At 35.9% G+C, this 17,559-nt stretch overlaps 3 protein-coding genes across 3 annotated transcripts; 2 read left to right on the top strand and 1 right to left on the bottom strand.

Moving 5' to 3' along the window:
- Positions 1-1,437: 1,437 nt before the first annotated feature.
- LOC134829956 (engulfment and cell motility protein 1) lies at positions 1,438-4,199 on the top strand. Its single transcript, XM_063843276.1, has 3 exons — positions 1,438-2,863; positions 2,917-3,113; positions 3,170-4,199. The coding sequence occupies exons 1-3, from the start codon at positions 1,621-1,623 to the stop codon at positions 3,911-3,913; spliced, it is 2,184 nt and encodes a 727-aa protein (XP_063699346.1). The 5' UTR covers positions 1,438-1,620; the 3' UTR covers positions 3,914-4,199.
- LOC134829957 (protein sly1 homolog) lies at positions 4,106-9,126 on the bottom strand. The gene is made up of 6 exons (XM_063843277.1): positions 8,987-9,126; positions 8,734-8,893; positions 7,432-8,679; positions 7,235-7,370; positions 6,963-7,166; positions 4,106-4,424 (listed from the first exon to the last, which is right to left on the bottom strand). Exons 1-6 carry the CDS (start codon positions 9,012-9,014, stop codon positions 4,308-4,310), a joined length of 1,893 nt encoding a protein of 630 aa, XP_063699347.1. The 5' UTR covers positions 9,015-9,126; the 3' UTR covers positions 4,106-4,307.
- Positions 9,127-9,333: 207 nt separating this feature from the next.
- Positions 9,334-15,595, top strand: LOC134831772 (titin). Its single transcript, XM_063845586.1, has 5 exons — positions 9,334-10,427; positions 10,489-10,801; positions 10,860-14,086; positions 14,140-15,227; positions 15,287-15,595. Exons 1-5 carry the CDS (start codon positions 9,396-9,398, stop codon positions 15,480-15,482), a joined length of 5,856 nt encoding a protein of 1,951 aa, XP_063701656.1. The 5' UTR covers positions 9,334-9,395; the 3' UTR covers positions 15,483-15,595.
- The last annotated feature ends 1,964 nt before the right edge of the window (positions 15,596-17,559 follow it).

The following is a 17,559-nucleotide window of genomic DNA, read 5'->3' as shown; positions in this document are numbered from 1 at the left end:
TAAAAAAGTTAAATATTTTTGATTTTTTTTTAAATATTTTTATTTAATTTTTTTTAACAAAATATTTAAAAATTCTGATTATTTGAAATTTATTTTAATTTTATTTGATAATTTTTTTTAATTTGAACTTAAAGATGTTTAGAAATTTTTCAAACAAAATTTTTAAAAATTTTGAAAAGGCTTAATTTTGCTCACGTGATCTCAAAAAATTGTTTTTCAAAATTTTTTGAATGGTTTGTGAAGCGAATTTGTGTTTTAATTTTTTAAGCCATTTCAGGCACTTTTAAAAAGTTATTTTTCATGATTTTTCAGATAAAAACATTCAAAAAAATTTTAAAAATATTTTCTATTTTAAATTTTTTCCGATGTTTTTTCCCAAAAAATTTTTTTCAAAATGGGGGGAGCAAAAAAAAAAATTTAGTTTTGCCTAAAATAAATTTGAATGTTGAACTTTAATGCTTTAAACCAAAATTTAAAACTTCGAATTTTCATTTATTAAATAAACTTTTTTGGTTAAACAAATTTCTTGTGACGAATCGCTTAAAAACTTGATTGAAAGTATTTGAAGTATAAAAATTTTAACAAAAAAATTTCAAAAAAAAACCTCAAAACTTTTCTTGAAAAATTATTTTTCATTATTTTTGATAAACATGTACAAATTTCGATTTATCAGCTTAACACAAAGAAATTATAAAAAATGACAGTATCTTACAAAATTTTTGAAAATTCCTTGAAATTCCTAAGCTAACAGAATTAATGTCAGGCAATATAATGTTCAATTTGATGAAATTTTTAACTTATATTTTGCCCCATTGGGTTTTCTTTTGAAATGGGACAGGGGACAAAAACATAGAAAAAAATTTGGAGCGGCCTTAATTAAATAATAAAAATTAAAATAAACGTTTTTTGAAAAGCTTCGAATAATTTATAAAAAATTATCGAAAACAACTCAAATAAAGAAGCATAAATAAGCACATTCTAATTATTTAAAAAATTTGAAAACTTTGACCAGAATGGAGATGCCATGATGAGCAAAATAAACCTTTTTTAAAATTTGAAAACAAAAATTTTTTGAAAAAGAAATTTCTTAAAAATACTTACTTTTCAATCCAATTTTTTTAAATTTAATTATTTCAAGTTTCCTTTAGGTATGTCATTATTATTAAAATCTGAAAAATATAGAAATTAAAAATTTTGACTAAAATAAAGAAGTTTCTTAAAAATTATCAAAAGTAACTACTTTTAAATCCATTATTCTGAAATTTCTTTCTTTTTCTTATTAGATATTCGTATTTTTTTCAACGGACAGACAGAATGCTTTTCAATTTCCAAACAGAATGCATGAATGTGAACTGCGCACCTTTTTGACAGTTCTAAGTTGAAGTCATCATCTGTCCCTCGTTGCATTCTTCACACACACACTTGTCTCAAATCGCAAGAAAATTGATATCAAAGCGTAAATAAATGTAAATTTTTTCCGTGATTTCCGGTCAATACTTATCCATTCCCACCAAAGACGCGTTCAGCTGCTGCTAAATGTGAAGCGAAACACTCGCGGAACTCACCAAGCTACGCGATTACTCATCATTTATTACAATCACGCACAATTCCAGCATATAAATGTTAACAAAGAGCAAGATGCCTGTGCTGACTCAAGACGTTGTAAAAATTGCAGTAAAAACATCCCTCATTTCGGATGCCATTCCGCAACTAATCGAGTTCGATCAGACACAACCGCTCACCGCAATAATCCAAAATTTGTGCAATCGCTGGGCCATTGTGCCGTTCGAGGCGGAAAACTACGCCCTTCAGTTCGACGATACGACACCGCAGTACTTTGTTACGGAGAAAAATCGGAAAGACGTGAAAAATGGCACGGTGCTGCAATTGCGAGCGTCCCCCATGAAAACGAGCAAAGATATTTTGGAGAAACTTCGGGGAAGCAGTGACGAACAAAAAATTGTCGCTTTGAAGGAGCTGGCTGCATTAAGTAGCGACATGACCTTTGCCCTCGAGTACATCAAGGAGAAGGGATTGGCGATGCTTATCGACATAATCGAGACCGGGGACTGGGCAAGCACTTTTTTGCAATATATCATGCCGGCATTTGTGGAGCTGACGGATCATGGGACTGTGAGTTTCGACGTGCTATCCGAACAATTCATCCAGCGCAACATTGAATACATCAAAAATGCCAGCATGTATCAAGAGAAAGAGATTATCATCGCAGCGCTGAACATTTTGGAGAATATTGTGCAAAACGGCAGTAAGCATCACCTGATCGAGAAGGAATTTGTGTACAACAGTCTCGAAAGTTTGCTGAAAATCCTTCAGGAAAGCGGGACTTTGGCAACTTTGCTGCAAAATAACACGCTGGCACTCATCAATGCGCTCTTCGTCAAAGGAAATGACGAAACAAAGAAGAAAATCGCTGAGACTTTCAGCAAAAAGCAATATCGCAGTGTCATTTTGGACAAAGTTATCGGCACAAATATGAGCCAGGAGCTCTCGCACCAACTTTATATCTTCCAAACGCTGACTTTGAGTCTCTTGGAGCATCGAATGCGGACTTCGGTGACGCAGCACGAACAAGAAGTCCTCGAAAATATCACAAAATTGAAGAGAATCGCTTTCGAAGCTGACGGAAATGATGGAAATATGACGTCAGATGCTGCTAGATTGTACAACAAGAAGCTCGGATTCAAGGATAATTTCAATCCGATGAAGGATTTTATGGAAATTCCGCCGGGATTTCTTGCGTTGGATTGTATGTTGTTCTTTGCGATGCGCTACGAGCACAATTACAAGAAGGTAGTGCATGAAAATAGCATTCGACAGGATGATAAAAACGATTGTCCTTTTGGTAAGTTTTGAAATTTGGACCAAAAAATGTTTTTTAATGAATTTTTTTTGTAGCACGCACAAGTATTGAATTGATCAAGGTCCTGCTTGACGTTTTGAAGATCGGGAATGTGCCGAACGAGAGTGGCGGCGACTTTCAACCGATTTTTTTCGCACACGATCAACCTTTTGAAGAGCTCTACTGTGCTTGTGTCATCGTTCTGAACAAAACTTGGAAAGATATGCGTGCCACAGTGGAAGATTTTGCCAAAGTATGTTCGATTTTTTTAAATTTTGGTGAAAAAATTGATTTTTTTTTATTTTTTAGGTCCTCAGTATTGTTCGCGAACAAATAACACGCACACTTGCAATGCATCCGCGCACCATGGACGAGTTTACGACGCAAATCAGTCGATTTTCGTACCAAACTATCACGAAATTGCGGCAACAGGAACGCGAAAGTCGCGAGGAAGTCGAAAGTACGGCGCCTGCCATCGTCAATCTCAAGGAGAAACTCATGCCGGAGATTTTGGCGCTCATCAAGCAACAACGACTGCAATACATGCAAGCCGGATCGAAATTCCAAAAGCAAGTGGGACGTGCCAAGAAAACTTGTTACCTCCGTTTGAGCCCAAACTTCAAATTTTTGCATATTAGCGAAAACGACGACAAATCCAACCAAATCCCGGCACTCGAGGAGATGAAAGAAAAACATCCCGTGAGTGATATTCGTCAACTGCTCACCGGAAAAGATTGTCCCAACGCAAAAGCACGCAAGCAAGCACTTGCCTTCGCCATAAACGTCGATTCCGAAGATTCGTACGACTCGATGAACAATAAAACGTTGGAATTTATCGCGCCCGACGAGCAATGTTACAATTATTTCTGCGACGGATTGAACGCTTTACTCAACCAACCGATGGAAAGTCCCTCGGCGAAGGAAGAACTCGACATTTTGCTATCGATGCGCATCAAAATTCAACTTCTCGATACGGAAGGCATCGATATTTCGAAGGAGCCGCCGCCCGTGCCGCCAGAACCCGACAACTACGACTTTTGTTTCGAGAGTTAAGTGTGTCGTTGCGTGATTTTTCGATGATATTTATGGGAAATGACTTGAAATGTGACTTGAAGCGAGTGTTTGGAGAGTCGTGGGCCATTAAAATTAAGCCAAATATTACAAATGTAAGGTAAATTACAGAAAAAACTGCCAGAAATTAACAATATTTTGTAATTCCGCGAGAAATATTACAAAGAACGAATGTATTCAATCAAAAAGTATATATATAAAGTATATTATATTGCATTTTTTTAAAAATTATAATAAAAATAAAATAATCCAGAAATATTTTTTTTAACAGTAAAGTGCTATGCGATACAAATTTTTTTAATTAAAAGTCGAATGTAACATGAAAACCGATACAAAGTACTTAGAAATGCTAATTTATGATAACAGAAGGCCCGCGTTAGGTGTCCTTGATCTCCTGTCCCAGCAAGGAAAGTTGCTTCAAGAATTGACTCGCATTGTTCAAGGTCGATGCGCCGTAGACTATTCGTTTCGTGCTTGTTTGTGTACTTTTTTGCTAAAAAAAAATAAGAAAATTTTGAATTAGAAAATTATTGATGAGGTAAGGTTTTCAAATATTGAATTGAATTGAATATTCAAAGTATGAATTGTGGAAAAAAATTAAAGTGAAAAATGTTTCAAAAATTATTTAATTAAAAAAAATATTTTTTTTTTTATTTTTCCCTAAATTTCGATTTTTAATTTTTTAAAATTATTTTTTTTTAATAAAATGTTTTGTTTCTTTATTAGATTTTGTTACAATATTTTTTTTAAAAACATTTAAAAAAATGTATTTTATTTTTTTAATTTTTTTTTAATAAATATTTTGTGAGACAAAAAAAATAAAATTAATTTCAAAAAAAAAAACGGATAAAAATTTGTCAGAAGGCTCTAATTTATCATTTTTAATCATTTTATAACTCAAAACTACCAAAAAATTGAAACTGAAAAAAAAATTTATCGACCGTTTTCTGTTTCGCGTTTCCTTTATCTTTATATTTTTATCAAAAATCACCATGGGGGATATAGAAATTTTATATAGATTTTGAAATACTTTTTCATAATAAATGACTAAAGAAATCAAGTTTTTTTTAGCTTTTTTAGCGATATTTAAGCTGTTTTTCAACAAGTTTGACATTTTGCACTATTTAATTTTATTTCGATGAAGAAATCAAGAATTAATTTTTTACAAAAAATAACGATCAAAAACTGTGTCAAAGCCATTTTTGTCAAATCTTGCTCCAAATGGATAAAAATTTGTCAGAGGGCTCTAATTTATAATTTTTAATCATTTTCTAACTCAAAACTACCAAAAAATTGAAACTGAAAAAAAAATTTTTCTTTGACATAGTTTTGTTTTGAAAACTAAATCAAGAGCAAAACTGTGTCAAAAACTGTGTCAAAAACTGTGTCAAAGCCATTTTTGTCAAATCTTGCTCCAAATGGATAAAAATTTGTCAGAGGGCTCTAATTTATAATTTTTAATCATTTTATAACTCAAAACTTCCAAAAAATTGAAACTGAAAAAAAAATTTTTCTCAAAACTTTTCAAGAGCAAAAATATGTCAAAAACTGTGTCAAAGCAATTTTTGTCAAATCTTTGCTCTAATTTATAATTTTTAATCATTTTCTAACTCAAAATATGTCAAAAACTGTGTCAAAGCAATTTTTGTCAAATCTTGCTCCAAACGGATAAAAATTTGTCAGAGGGCTCTAATTTATAATTTTTAATCATTTTCTAACTCAAAACTACCAAAAAATTGAAACTGAAAAAAAATTTTTTCTTTGACATAGTTTTTTTTTGAAAACTAAATCAAGAGCAAAACTGTGTCAAAAACTGTGTCAAAGCAATTTTTGTCAAATCTTGCTCCAAACGGATAAAAATTTGTCAGAGGGCTCTAATTTATAATTTTTAATCATTTTCTAACTCAAAACTGCCAAAAAATTGAAACTGAAAAAAAAATTTTCTTTGACATAGTTTTGTTTTGAAAACTAAATCAAGAGCAAAACTGTGTCAAAAACTATGTCAAAAACTGTGTCAAAGCAATTTTTGTCAAATCTTGCTCCAAACGGATAAAAATTTGTCAGAGGGCTCTAATTTATAATTTTTAATCATTTTCTAACTCAAAAATCCTAAAAATTCTAACTCAAAAATCTTTTTCTAACTAAAAAAAAAATTTTTCTTTGACATAGTTTTGTTTTGAAAACTAAATCAAGAGCAAAACTGTGTCAAAAACTATGTCAAAAACTGTGTCAAAGCAATTTTTGTCAAATCTTGCTCCAAACGGATAAAAATTTGTCAGAGGGCTCTAATTTATAATTTTTAATCATTTTCTAACTCAAAACTGCCAAAAAATTGAAACTGAAAAAAAAATTTTTCTTTGACATAGTTTTGTTTTGAAAACTAAATCAAGAGCAAAACTGTGTCAAAAACTATGTCAAAAACTGTGTCAAAGCAATTTTTGTCAAATCTTGCTCCAAACGGATAAAAATTTGTCAGAGGGCTCTAATTTATCATTTTTAATCATTTTATAACTCAAAACTGCCAAAAAATTGAAACTGAAAAAAAAATTTTTCTTTGACATAGTTTTGTTTTGAAAACTAAATCAAGAGCAAAACTGTGTCAAAGCCATTTTGATAACTTTTTTAGATTAGATTATTTTTTTAGAAAAATTTTTCAAAATAGTTTTTGGAAAGGAAAAATTAAGTCAAAACGCTAATTTTATAACAATATCATAGAAAATAACTCAAAATTGAACAATTTTATTACTTTTCCATACTAAATAGTAATAAAAACGAAAATCTATATAAAATTTCTATATCCCCCTTCCCCCATGGATTTTTTTTCAAGCATGTAACGCGAAACAGAAAACGGTTTTGGAACACCCTTATTTTAATTTTATAATATTTTTTATAAATTTAATAAATAAAATTTAATTAAATACATATATTAAAAAAAAATAAATTAAATTTATTTTAATTCAATTTTCAAAATATTTTAAATAAAATTTAAATCAATTTTATTAAAGTTTAATTTAAAAAAATAAATTCTTACCTTCGTAAAGTCAACTAAATTCTGATATTCGATATAATTGCCACCGCCCACGACAAAAACGACAGCATCTTGGAATGGAGGACGATTTTTGGGAGCGACATCGCCGCCTTTTAATAACTTTGGATCGATATACAAGTAGTCGTCGGTGTCTCCGCCACTTTTGCATTCCATAAGTTGTTCCGTGATTTTTGTAACAGGCAAGTTCTAAAAAAAGAATTAATTTTTTAAAATAATTTTTCACGAATTTCTGTTAAAAAAACTGAAAAACTCACATGTCTCTTAACAACTAAATTTTTGACACCTTCCATGACGAAAGAGGAACCTTGAGAGACTAATTTTGAGAACATATTAACGGTTTTCGTGCCACTTCCTTCATATTGGTTCACGTTCATTGACCGATGAATGCTCCTAAAAATGAATTTCGATTAAAAAAAAATATTTTTAAATAAAATTTTGATGAAAAACTCACTTCCATCGTTGAATGTAAGGAAGCGGAGACAAGTCACATCCTGCTTCTGTCAAAATTTTCTCAAATTTCCGATATTCCGAGTCCGAAACTGCCGTGCAAATGTAATAAATGATGAAAAGTCTCATTTTATCTTCCGGTCCGCCGAATTCCTGATCCTGAAGGAGGTCTTGCAACGCCCTGTCAAGCACACTTTTCGACATAATCTTCTCCTCCATCTCGAAAAATGAATCTAATCGACGTGCCTTGATGAAATTCAAGATGTTTGTGGCGACTTTTGTGTGCATATCGATGAGACGTTTCATTTCCATGAGTTGCGGCAACGAGTGAACCGCGTTTGTGAGACGTGCCGTGTTGTCATTCACCATCGAAAAGGCAGCTGTTTCATTGTCACCATCCCCGATGCCCATCGAGGTCTTCAACTTTTTAATTTCTTCCTCGGAATTTCGATAAGTTTCGAGTTCCTCTTGAATTGCCTCTGCGACAGTCGGAAAAGGGCTTCCTTTGTGTGAACTCCAGAACCTGTCACGCGAATCCAAGTCACAAATTTTGGATTTTGCCTTTGCGCCTCCTTTGGCGTCGTCATCCTCGACAACTACGCGGTTCAGCGAAAGGTTTAAGACGTCATGGGCGAGTGCTTGGTATGTCCATGTGTGATGCAGTGGCGTTGCCATGTCGATATTTCGGTCCAAAATGATCAAACAAGCTCGTTGGAAGCTAAAAGCGCCCGTTTGTGTGGCTTCCAGATGGAATAAATTGTTCCTGGCATCCCATAAATTCTCGCGAATTTTCTTTTCGAGCTTGCGAGCGACCATTTCCGCCGCCGTGTTCTTCGGACAACGAATTATCGGGACATTTCCGAGCGTAACAAAGACCGAAAATAAACTATTGACGATCGAGTCCATGATTCGTTCCATTTCCTCGTCTCGGGTGTTGGCACGATTGATCGAATAGTACGACAAGTCGTCGCTATTTTGATGTTTCAGGATAAACATGTCGTCCTCCAACGTGATAAAGTTCACATATTGGTCGTAAACTTTGTGAATGTTGGCAACGCAGTTCGCTTGGAGTGCCGCCGCCGCAAGTTCTTCCAATTTTTGACGCGAAATCGGCGAAATGAAGTTCAAATGGTACTCGTCGTACAAGCCATTTTGGAAATCTTGCGCGATTCGACCCAAATTCTCTTCCGTCGGGGCGCAAAAGTAAATTGCAGGCACATCCGGGATTGCATCGCGATCAGAATGGAGTTGACTAAAAAGAATTTCATTAAAAAAAATCAATTTTTATGAAAAAATCAAATCTTACATATGCAAGGTGATGCCCATTTCCCGTAAATCACGAATAGGCAAGATGGGCGAGATGATATCCTGTCCGACACGATCATAAATGAGGATTTTCCACACAGGCTCGGCAGCAAGTCCCTTTGTTATGGGCTGATTCAGGTTCAACATCTGCTTAATTGCATCTAAAAATGAAAATTTCATTAGAATTAGAGCCACGTATCTCTAAAAAAGTTCTAAATCCGGAAAATAATGTTCCCGAAAAGCGTGACACTCACTTATCTGTCGCTCCTTTAGAGTTGCCATCGTGAAAGGAGGTCCTTCGGGTTTTTTCAGCAAATTTTACGGATTTTCACGGCAATTTAATCGCGAAAATCGGTGAATTTTCTCGTTTGTTGATGTTCAATTTATGAAAATTCGGTGTGACAGGTATTGGCGACACCTTTTTGAGACGAATGAAAGTGATAATTAACCTCCGGCGGAAGTTCGTGGTCAATTTTGGTACTAATAAAAAGCGCCATCTGCAATTTATCACTTTTATTCGTCTCACAAAACAGGTGAGATTGTCGCCAATGAGTGTCACGTCGAAAAGGTAAACAAACACGTCGTCATTTTCCAACACAAGACAACAATTTCGCAGTTTTTCCACGAAAATTTCCCGATATTAACGACAAAACACACGTAAAAATGCTCAGTAACACATCGTCGAGTGGCGAAGGAGCTGCCGAATCCACAAAATCGAGCGGCGTACGGAAATTAGTGAAACGCAGCACCAACAAAGACGGAGTGCAGAGTCATCAAAAGCCTCGGATGTCGAAGTTGGGCATGAAAAGTGGCGACGAAAGTGATTCAAAGCTCACGAAACGCGGCGTGAGACGTCTGGGAGGCGAACACAAGACCCCCGAATCGTCAAATGTGTCGTCGGTGGCGGGGGGAAGTGATAGCGAATGGAGTGATAAGAATAGTTCGGTGACGAAACGCTTCGATGCGAGTGTGGCAGACGAATGGAATCGAAAAAGTGCAACGACGGACATGAGTTGGGATGATAATGCGACGACAGACGATACGTGGGACGATCTGAAAGACTTTGAACCGGTTTGTGTGAAGAAAAAAATGTACAAATGTGGACCTGTGGAGGATGAAGCGCAAGTTTTTCCGCGATTACAGGCTCCGGGGACATTCCAAACGCCGAAAAAGGACGAGGAACGACGTTTCAAGAACCCAGAAATGAATTTTATGAAGCAAGAAATCGAAGAAAAGTTCGAAAGTCCCACGAATTTCAAGCAGCAAGAGGCAAAACCTTCATTTTTGGACCAAGAACGGTTTGCGCAACAGCAACAACAAACGTCTCCGCAACCACAAACGAGCTGGCTTCGAAGCAGTTGGCTGGGAAATGTCTCAAAAAGTGTCGCTTCTCTCACAGCAGTTGTGTCGCAAAATTTATCCGCAGCTTTAGATACGTCAGATTCGTCGTTCCAACCACAAACTGAGGATCTGAGACAACTAGTCGCGGAACGTTTAAACCAATCTGCCGGAGATCCCGAAGAAAGTCCCCGAAAAGGTGGAAGAAAGTACTTACACAAAGTCGGAATTGACGATGACATTCGACCCGTTTACGCTTTCCAACAAAAAACTCATGACACAAATCGACAAACGGAAGTGCCTTCAACAGTTGCTAAACCACAAAAACTGGAAACTGCCGATTTCTCAAGGAAACAAGTGAGTTTCAAGCAAATTTTTCTAAAATTTTCAAAATTTCATTAAATTTCGCTCATTTTAGGGTACAAATCAATCAATATCAGCGAAAAAAGAATCAAAATCAACCACAGACGATTGGAACGAGAGTTGGGATCAAGATAATTTCGAGCCTATTGTGACAAAACCTCAAGCAATTCGGAAAGTTGCGAAGAAAGTCGACCAAAAAACGGCTACTCAAGGATTTTTGCAGCAAGAAGTGACGAGACAAGAAGCCCCCGTGATGCGAAAAGAACAGAAAAAAGTAGAAAGTGCTCCGAAAGTTATTGAAAGTCGCAAGGAAGAGGTGAAAAAAGATATTTTAGACAAAGAAAAAGATATTATTCCTGTAAAAAGAGGTAAATTTTCATATTTTCTTTAAAGTTTTGAAAAAATTTTAATAATTTTTTATTTTAGATGTCGTTTTAGAAGAATTAACTAGTCAAATAATGCCGAAAGAGGAAGTAACGGAACAAAAAATATCAAAAACAGAAGAAAAATTACCAAACCTGTTAGAAGTTTCTCCAAAAGAGATTGAATCAGAGTCATGGGATGCATGGAATGACGATGATGAGGAAATTTCTGAACCGAAAGTTGAGGAAAAACTTCATACGGAACCAAAAAAAGTCGAAATCGTACAAGAAACACCCGAAATTCACAAGAAAACAGCCGAAACTGAAGTAAAAGATGTTGAAGCTGATTCATGGGATGCTTGGAATGAAGACGACGAACCTATTGTTGAACCAGTTTCTGTTCCAAAAGAAGAAAAAGTTGAAGAAATGCCTAAAATTGAACCGAAAGTCGTTCTGGAAGAACAAAAATTAGTTCAAGAAACAGAAAATTTTGTTCAGGAAGGCGAATCTTGGAACGATTGGGCTGAAGAAGAACCTGTTTTGGAAGACATTCAACCAAAAATCTCTGAAAATGTCGTTTTATCAACAGAAAATGTTCCAGAAGTTGAAACTAAAGATTCATGGGATGCATGGAATGACGAAGACGACCCTGAAATTGAGGAGAAACCTGTTAAAAGTGAAGAAAAATTCGTTTCTGAAGTTCATCCCTTACAAAAAATAGAAGTTACTGACGTCAAATCATCAGAAATTGAACTTTCTTCTGTCGAAAGTCAAGAAAAATTAATTTCTGAAGTTTATTCTTTACCAAAATCGGAAGTTACAGATGAAAAATCATCAGAAATTGAAGTTTCTCCTGTCAAAAGTGAAGAAAAAGTCGAAAAACCATCAGAAATGCCGGAAAATCAAGAGATCCCTCCTCCTGAAAATGATTCATGGAACGAATGGGGCAACGACGATGAACCAAAAGTCGAAATTCCATCAATTCAAGAAATTCCTCCGACTCCATCGACGCCTGCTGATGACTGGAATACATGGGACGACAATGAAAAAGTGCCCGAAGTCTCTCAAGACGTAACAAAAGTACAAAATGACGTCCCTGAAGTTGTTGAAACTGAACTTCCTCCCATTATCGAACCAGAAATCACGAAAAAGGACATGTACAAATGCGGTCATGAGCTCGAAGATGCCCCTGAATCGCCCAAAATCCCCCTTGATACGCCACTAAAGATCGCTATCAACGAAGAGGAGCAAGAATGGAACGACTGGGACCAAGAAATGATCGTTGAGACACCCGTCGAAGAAGATCCAATTGTCACTTTGCACACTCCCGTCACCGAAATGCATCTTTCGAGCAGCGTAAAACCGAGTCATTTGCATTCCCCGCCGTACACAATCGATAATGAACGTGTTCGCGGAGGACGAGGCAGCATCTGTGAGTTCGAGGAATACATTCCGCCGCTGGGAGATATGACAAAACAAGAAATGGAGGCACGAATAAAAGCCTCGTTGAGTGTCGAGATGAATAAATTCTTCGAACAAACCTCGGATAACGAATGGAATGAGAGTGAAAGTGAAATGGTGTTCGAGGAAGAGAACGAATTACCAACTTTGCCTGTAATTAGGGAAGGAATCGTCTCGAATGATTGGCTAATGGAGGAAAAACCGGCGCAGAAACAAGTTTCAAGCTTATTAAAGGCCGAAAATGACCCAATTCCGGTAGAAGAAGCACCAAAAATGGAAGAAACGGACAAAAAATCGAAAGAAACTGACACAAACTTGCCAAAAAATGACAAATTCAGCACTGACGATGCAGTAATTGACCTTCCAGAAATCGATATTGAACCAGAAGTCGTCAAAAAGGACATGTACAAATGCGGCAGTGAAGAGGAAACACAATCTGAGGGCCCATTGTTACTCTCTTCCGCCACAACTCACATCGAAATACCTCCAATACAGGAAATTGTCGAAGAAACTGTCGAATACACGACTGTCAAGGACCAATGTTTCTCTGTTCCCGTACCTTCTGTCATCCCATCCATGTCTGAAAGTCTTGAAAGTGCCCCGAAAGAGTCGAATTTGGAACAAAAACCTGTTGAATCATCAAAATTATTGACAACCGCATGGAATGAAGACGATTGGGGAAGCAATATTTCAGATCCAGGCACTTCCGAACAAGTTAGCGACAGTGAAAGTGACGAAAATGACGAAGAAGAGGCTTTAGATGAGAGCCATCCTGATGTTCGACAGTCAACGAAGCAAAAAACCGTCGAAGAATGCATAAATTTGTTGAAACAAAATCGTGAAAGGCTGGAAGAGAAGCAACGCGAACAAGAACGTCTCAAGGAACAAACCGTCGTTGAATGCGGATTCGAAGAAGAATACATGGAAGAACAAAAAATGATGAATTTAGAGGAAAATCGAGCCTCTGAAGAGAAACCTCGTGAAATTGAACCCGATTTAGAGTCCCAAATAATCCCTCATCGTTCAGCTTTTTCGCCGGAGCCTCCGCAACAAACTTCCGTTTCATGGGAAGATGACGAAGAAGACCTCAGTTTAGTTGTTTCCAATTCCGGACCACGTCCTGAAGCGCCTACGGGACAAGATTCACCAAAACCTCAAGTTTTATCGGCTTCCATGGAAGACGACGAGGAAAATCCCGGAGTTGAGGAGCCAATTGTCGTTAGTCGTGACATGTACAAATGCGGAACGCCCGAAATTGAGGAAGCAAACGCCTTTGATGAGGATCCCATTGAAACATTTGAGTCCCGAAAAGTAGAAGGCTCGGAAAATAAACGCCCTGAACCAATAGGAGCCAGTTTGGAACAAGAAATTGTCTCGGCATCACCTTTGCCGGAAGAGATTGAACCAGAAATTCATCAAGAAAAGGTCGTTTCTGATGATTTTGAGGTTAAAAATGAAGTTTTTCACGAAGAAACGACAGAAGATGCTGGATGGGATGATTGGAATGACGATGAAGAGCCTCAAGAAGTTGAAAAAATCGAATCTAAACAAGAAATTCAACAAGAGTTACCGAAAAATGAGTCAGCAGATGCAGATGACGATGATTGGGGAGACAATTGGGGCGACGAGGAAGAAGAAAACGTGAAACCACAAGAGGAAAGAAAGGAAAGTAACGACAAGGAAGTGACTGATGTGTCGGCAGCTGAAGCAGAAACCTCTAACGACAACGATTGGGATGATTTTGACGCCTGGGGTGAAGAAGATCCTGCTGTTGAAGACAATTTCCAAGCTTCTGACAGGGAAATTGTTCAAGAAACGCCCGTTTTTAAGGTAAATCTCCTAAAAAAAATATTAAAAATTTTCTTTAAAATTATTTTTTTTAGGTACCTGACGCTCCAACTCACACAAATTACGAAACTCAAGAAGAAAAAGCAATCGAAAACGTCTTTTCCAAGTTAGAAAACAAAAATCAATGGAACTGGAAAACGAATTGGGGCGTATCTCTTCTCGCGAATGCCTCTAAAAACGTCGCCAATCTCACAGCACAAGTTTCGCAGAATCTTACGAGTGCCCTCGATACCGGACTCATTCCACAACCGGAGGAAATGGCAAAAATCATTCAAAAAGACGAGACCCGTAAACGTACCGCAAGCGAATCTAGTCAAAAATCCCGACAATCGAAGGAATCAAGTGTTGAACCCACGAGCGATCACAACCAAGAATCAGATCGATCTCGAAAATCATCCGTTGAAAGTTTACCGGAATCCCGTCGAAACCCATCTTCATTCATTCCCTTGACGAATCTCGTAACGGGCGTCACGCAAATTAGTAGTAAAGTCATCACAGGAGGTTTGGACACGCTCGAAGGTATTGGCAAGAAAACTTTCACCATGATTCAGGAAAATGTCAAAGACGTCGATCGAAAGGGTTTGAGCGACTTACTGAACGAAGCGAAGTTGGAAAATACTCCAGAAGCACCGAAAGCAAAACTTCCCGAATTTGAAATTATGTTCGACGACTATAAAGGTCTCGTTCATTTGGAAGCTCTTGAGATCCTGGCAACACAAGCAACTCTCAAAATTGAAAGAGCTTTGGAAGAATTATCTGGCGATGAGTTAAAAAAGATGGAAGAAACGTTGCAAGAAGTCGAAGAACTTTCGGCAGTTCCAGATTCATCGGAAATCGAAGATACCGAAGGCAGTTTGGAGCAAGTTGAGGATCGTTTACTGTTCGCAGTGCGAGATCTCGATGTGGAAATCACGTTCGAAGACATTCATCAAGCCTCGAAACGGATCAACAAATATCTCATGAGAAACGCACCGAAAGCTGATGCGAAAGAGCTTTACGAGAAAGCACTTGACGCATTAGCGGAATTTACGGGGCTTGCAATGGGCAGATACCAAAAGCTGGCGGAACTTTTGTCAGTTGCTGAATATCATAGTACTGCGAGTGAAATTGATGCCCTTACAAGGTAAAAACTTATTTCTCTTAAAAAATTCATTTTTTTAACAAAATTTCTGATTTTAATAGTTTAACAAGTATCTTCTACTGGCAAATCAACAATATCGCAAATCGTTTCAACAAACACCTAAACAACCTCGAAAAATCCGAGGAAAACCAACAATTCATCACGAACATTTTCCTGGAGGCTTCCAACGCGAATTCGTATGTCGCGCAGGCCTTCAAACAATTCACGCCAATTTTGAAAGTTGGTGCCACACGGTAACTTTTTATTTTATGAGAAAGTCTATATTGTTATCACTTATGAATTTATTACAAGAGTAAGGCGTAATTTTTTGTTGTTTTTGTAAAAGAATAAATCGAAACATATGAAATGCACTTTTTTATGCAAATTACAGAAAAAAAGTGTAGAGGGCTTCATTCAAGAAGAAGAAGAAGAAGTGACAATTTTTCAAAACGAAATTGTAAATCGATGAGTCATCGAGAGTTGCGTGGAGGGTCTCTTTTGAAAAAAAAAACACAACGAATTCTGAACAATTAATACTTAAGAGACCGTTGTTACACTTTATCTTATCGTCAAAAAGCTGTTCCTTTTTAAATTTCTTCACTTCTTCTTACAACAAAACATACACCTTTTGATAAGTGCGTTCTTGCAATGGAGTTGAATGGGAATAACAGCGACCACCGTAAAACAATTTCATTTATCTTTTCAATGGATTGTCAGGTAATTTTTTTAAAATTCATGTGAGCGCATTTTGTTTTAAGATTTTTTTTCTTTTAAGGTAAAACTATATTTTTTTTATTTATTTATTTTTTTTTGTTTTAAATCATCAATTTTTCATAGGCATCAAACTCAGAAATTTTTAATCTACCTGTTTCAAAAGTTATACAATATTGGAAAACAGGCGAAAAAATCAATTATAAAATGGTTAACATCTACGCACTTGAGTCATCGCCATATATCTCACATAAATAGAAAAATAATACCATCCTGAAGAACATGGAAGACTTTTGTTGCACTTTTGGATCATCTGGCAGTCTTGAAGAAATTATGCATATTTTTGTCCTTGTCTTGCGGGCTGAAATCGTATGAATTCTTATGAAATGAACAGATAAAACCGAAAACTCACCTCTTCCCTTAGAAGCGACATTGAAAAGTTAGTGACTTCTTCATCGAGAGAAAGCTTAAACAAATAATCTGGCTACTAATCTGGTTGGGCTTAATTCTAACTATCATAGTACATTCGAGAAAGACAAAACGAACGAAAATATTTTAATTCACTGAGTATTTTCATCGACAATAATTTATTGTGACCAGAGCGAAATTGTCTACATAAAAATGGCATCCACAATTTGCTCAACCTATTGACAAAAACCTAGATTTCAACAACTACTTAGACAGAGTTTAAAGTATAAATATCCGACCTTATGCAACAGAATAAAGATTCATAAATTTTCAGAATTTCGACTGAAAATAAATTACTGAACATTTAAAACAGCTTTAATCCATTAAACGGACAGACATCTTAACATATTAAAACAAAAAAATTTCGATAATGCATCTTCAGTAAAAATGACTAAAACAAAAAACCAATAAAACATACATACGATCGTACGACAATACAACAACAACATTGTAATGTATCATCTTCATTCACTTAAAAACTTCTTTTTTTTACTAATTTTTTTCTAATGTTACCTACTGCTGTGAATCGCTCCTTATCTAACATTCCATCATCAAATTATATTGTACCCTATTTAAAAAGCAATAACTCGACAATGTAACAAGACACAAAATAGAATGCATCAAGTGTGTTGTTCACAAAAAAAGTAAAACAACAGTAAAACAGAACAAATTCCTTTCAAGGGAAAATTTGTTCAAATATAATTATTATTATCTTTTTTGACTGGGCACAAGTAACCATCGTAACCATTGACAAGTGTCTGAACCATTGACGAATATTTAGGTAAAAAATCGAAGGAATGTGTGTGTTATATTTGTTCTGTGTTTGATATGAGCGCCAGATAAGGAACATGATTCATCCATTTTTTCCTTACAATTGTTGGGTTTTTTTTTGCCTTTTTCGGCAAACACGAGTGATCATCTTGAGACAATTACCCTTATAATAAAAGGAGATCTAAAACGTGATAGGAACATAGATATAATTGGTTGGCAGTTGAGTGACTTTGTGTGTAACTTCAAAAGTTAAAATTTTCTGCCTCGTCAATATTTGTTTTAAACCCCCCGAAAAATGTTTCGTATATCAGATAACGGAAGAATTAATTGCATTTTTGCCTCTTTTTTTTGTTGTTTTTTATTATTATTGTTTTAACTTTATTTA

The sequence above is a fragment of the Culicoides brevitarsis genome, chromosome 2 (assembly GCF_036172545.1).
Source record: "Culicoides brevitarsis isolate CSIRO-B50_1 chromosome 2, AGI_CSIRO_Cbre_v1, whole genome shotgun sequence".
Lineage (NCBI taxonomy): Eukaryota > Metazoa > Arthropoda > Insecta > Diptera > Ceratopogonidae > Culicoides > Culicoides brevitarsis.
This window is presented reverse-complemented; position numbering and strand designations above follow the sequence as displayed.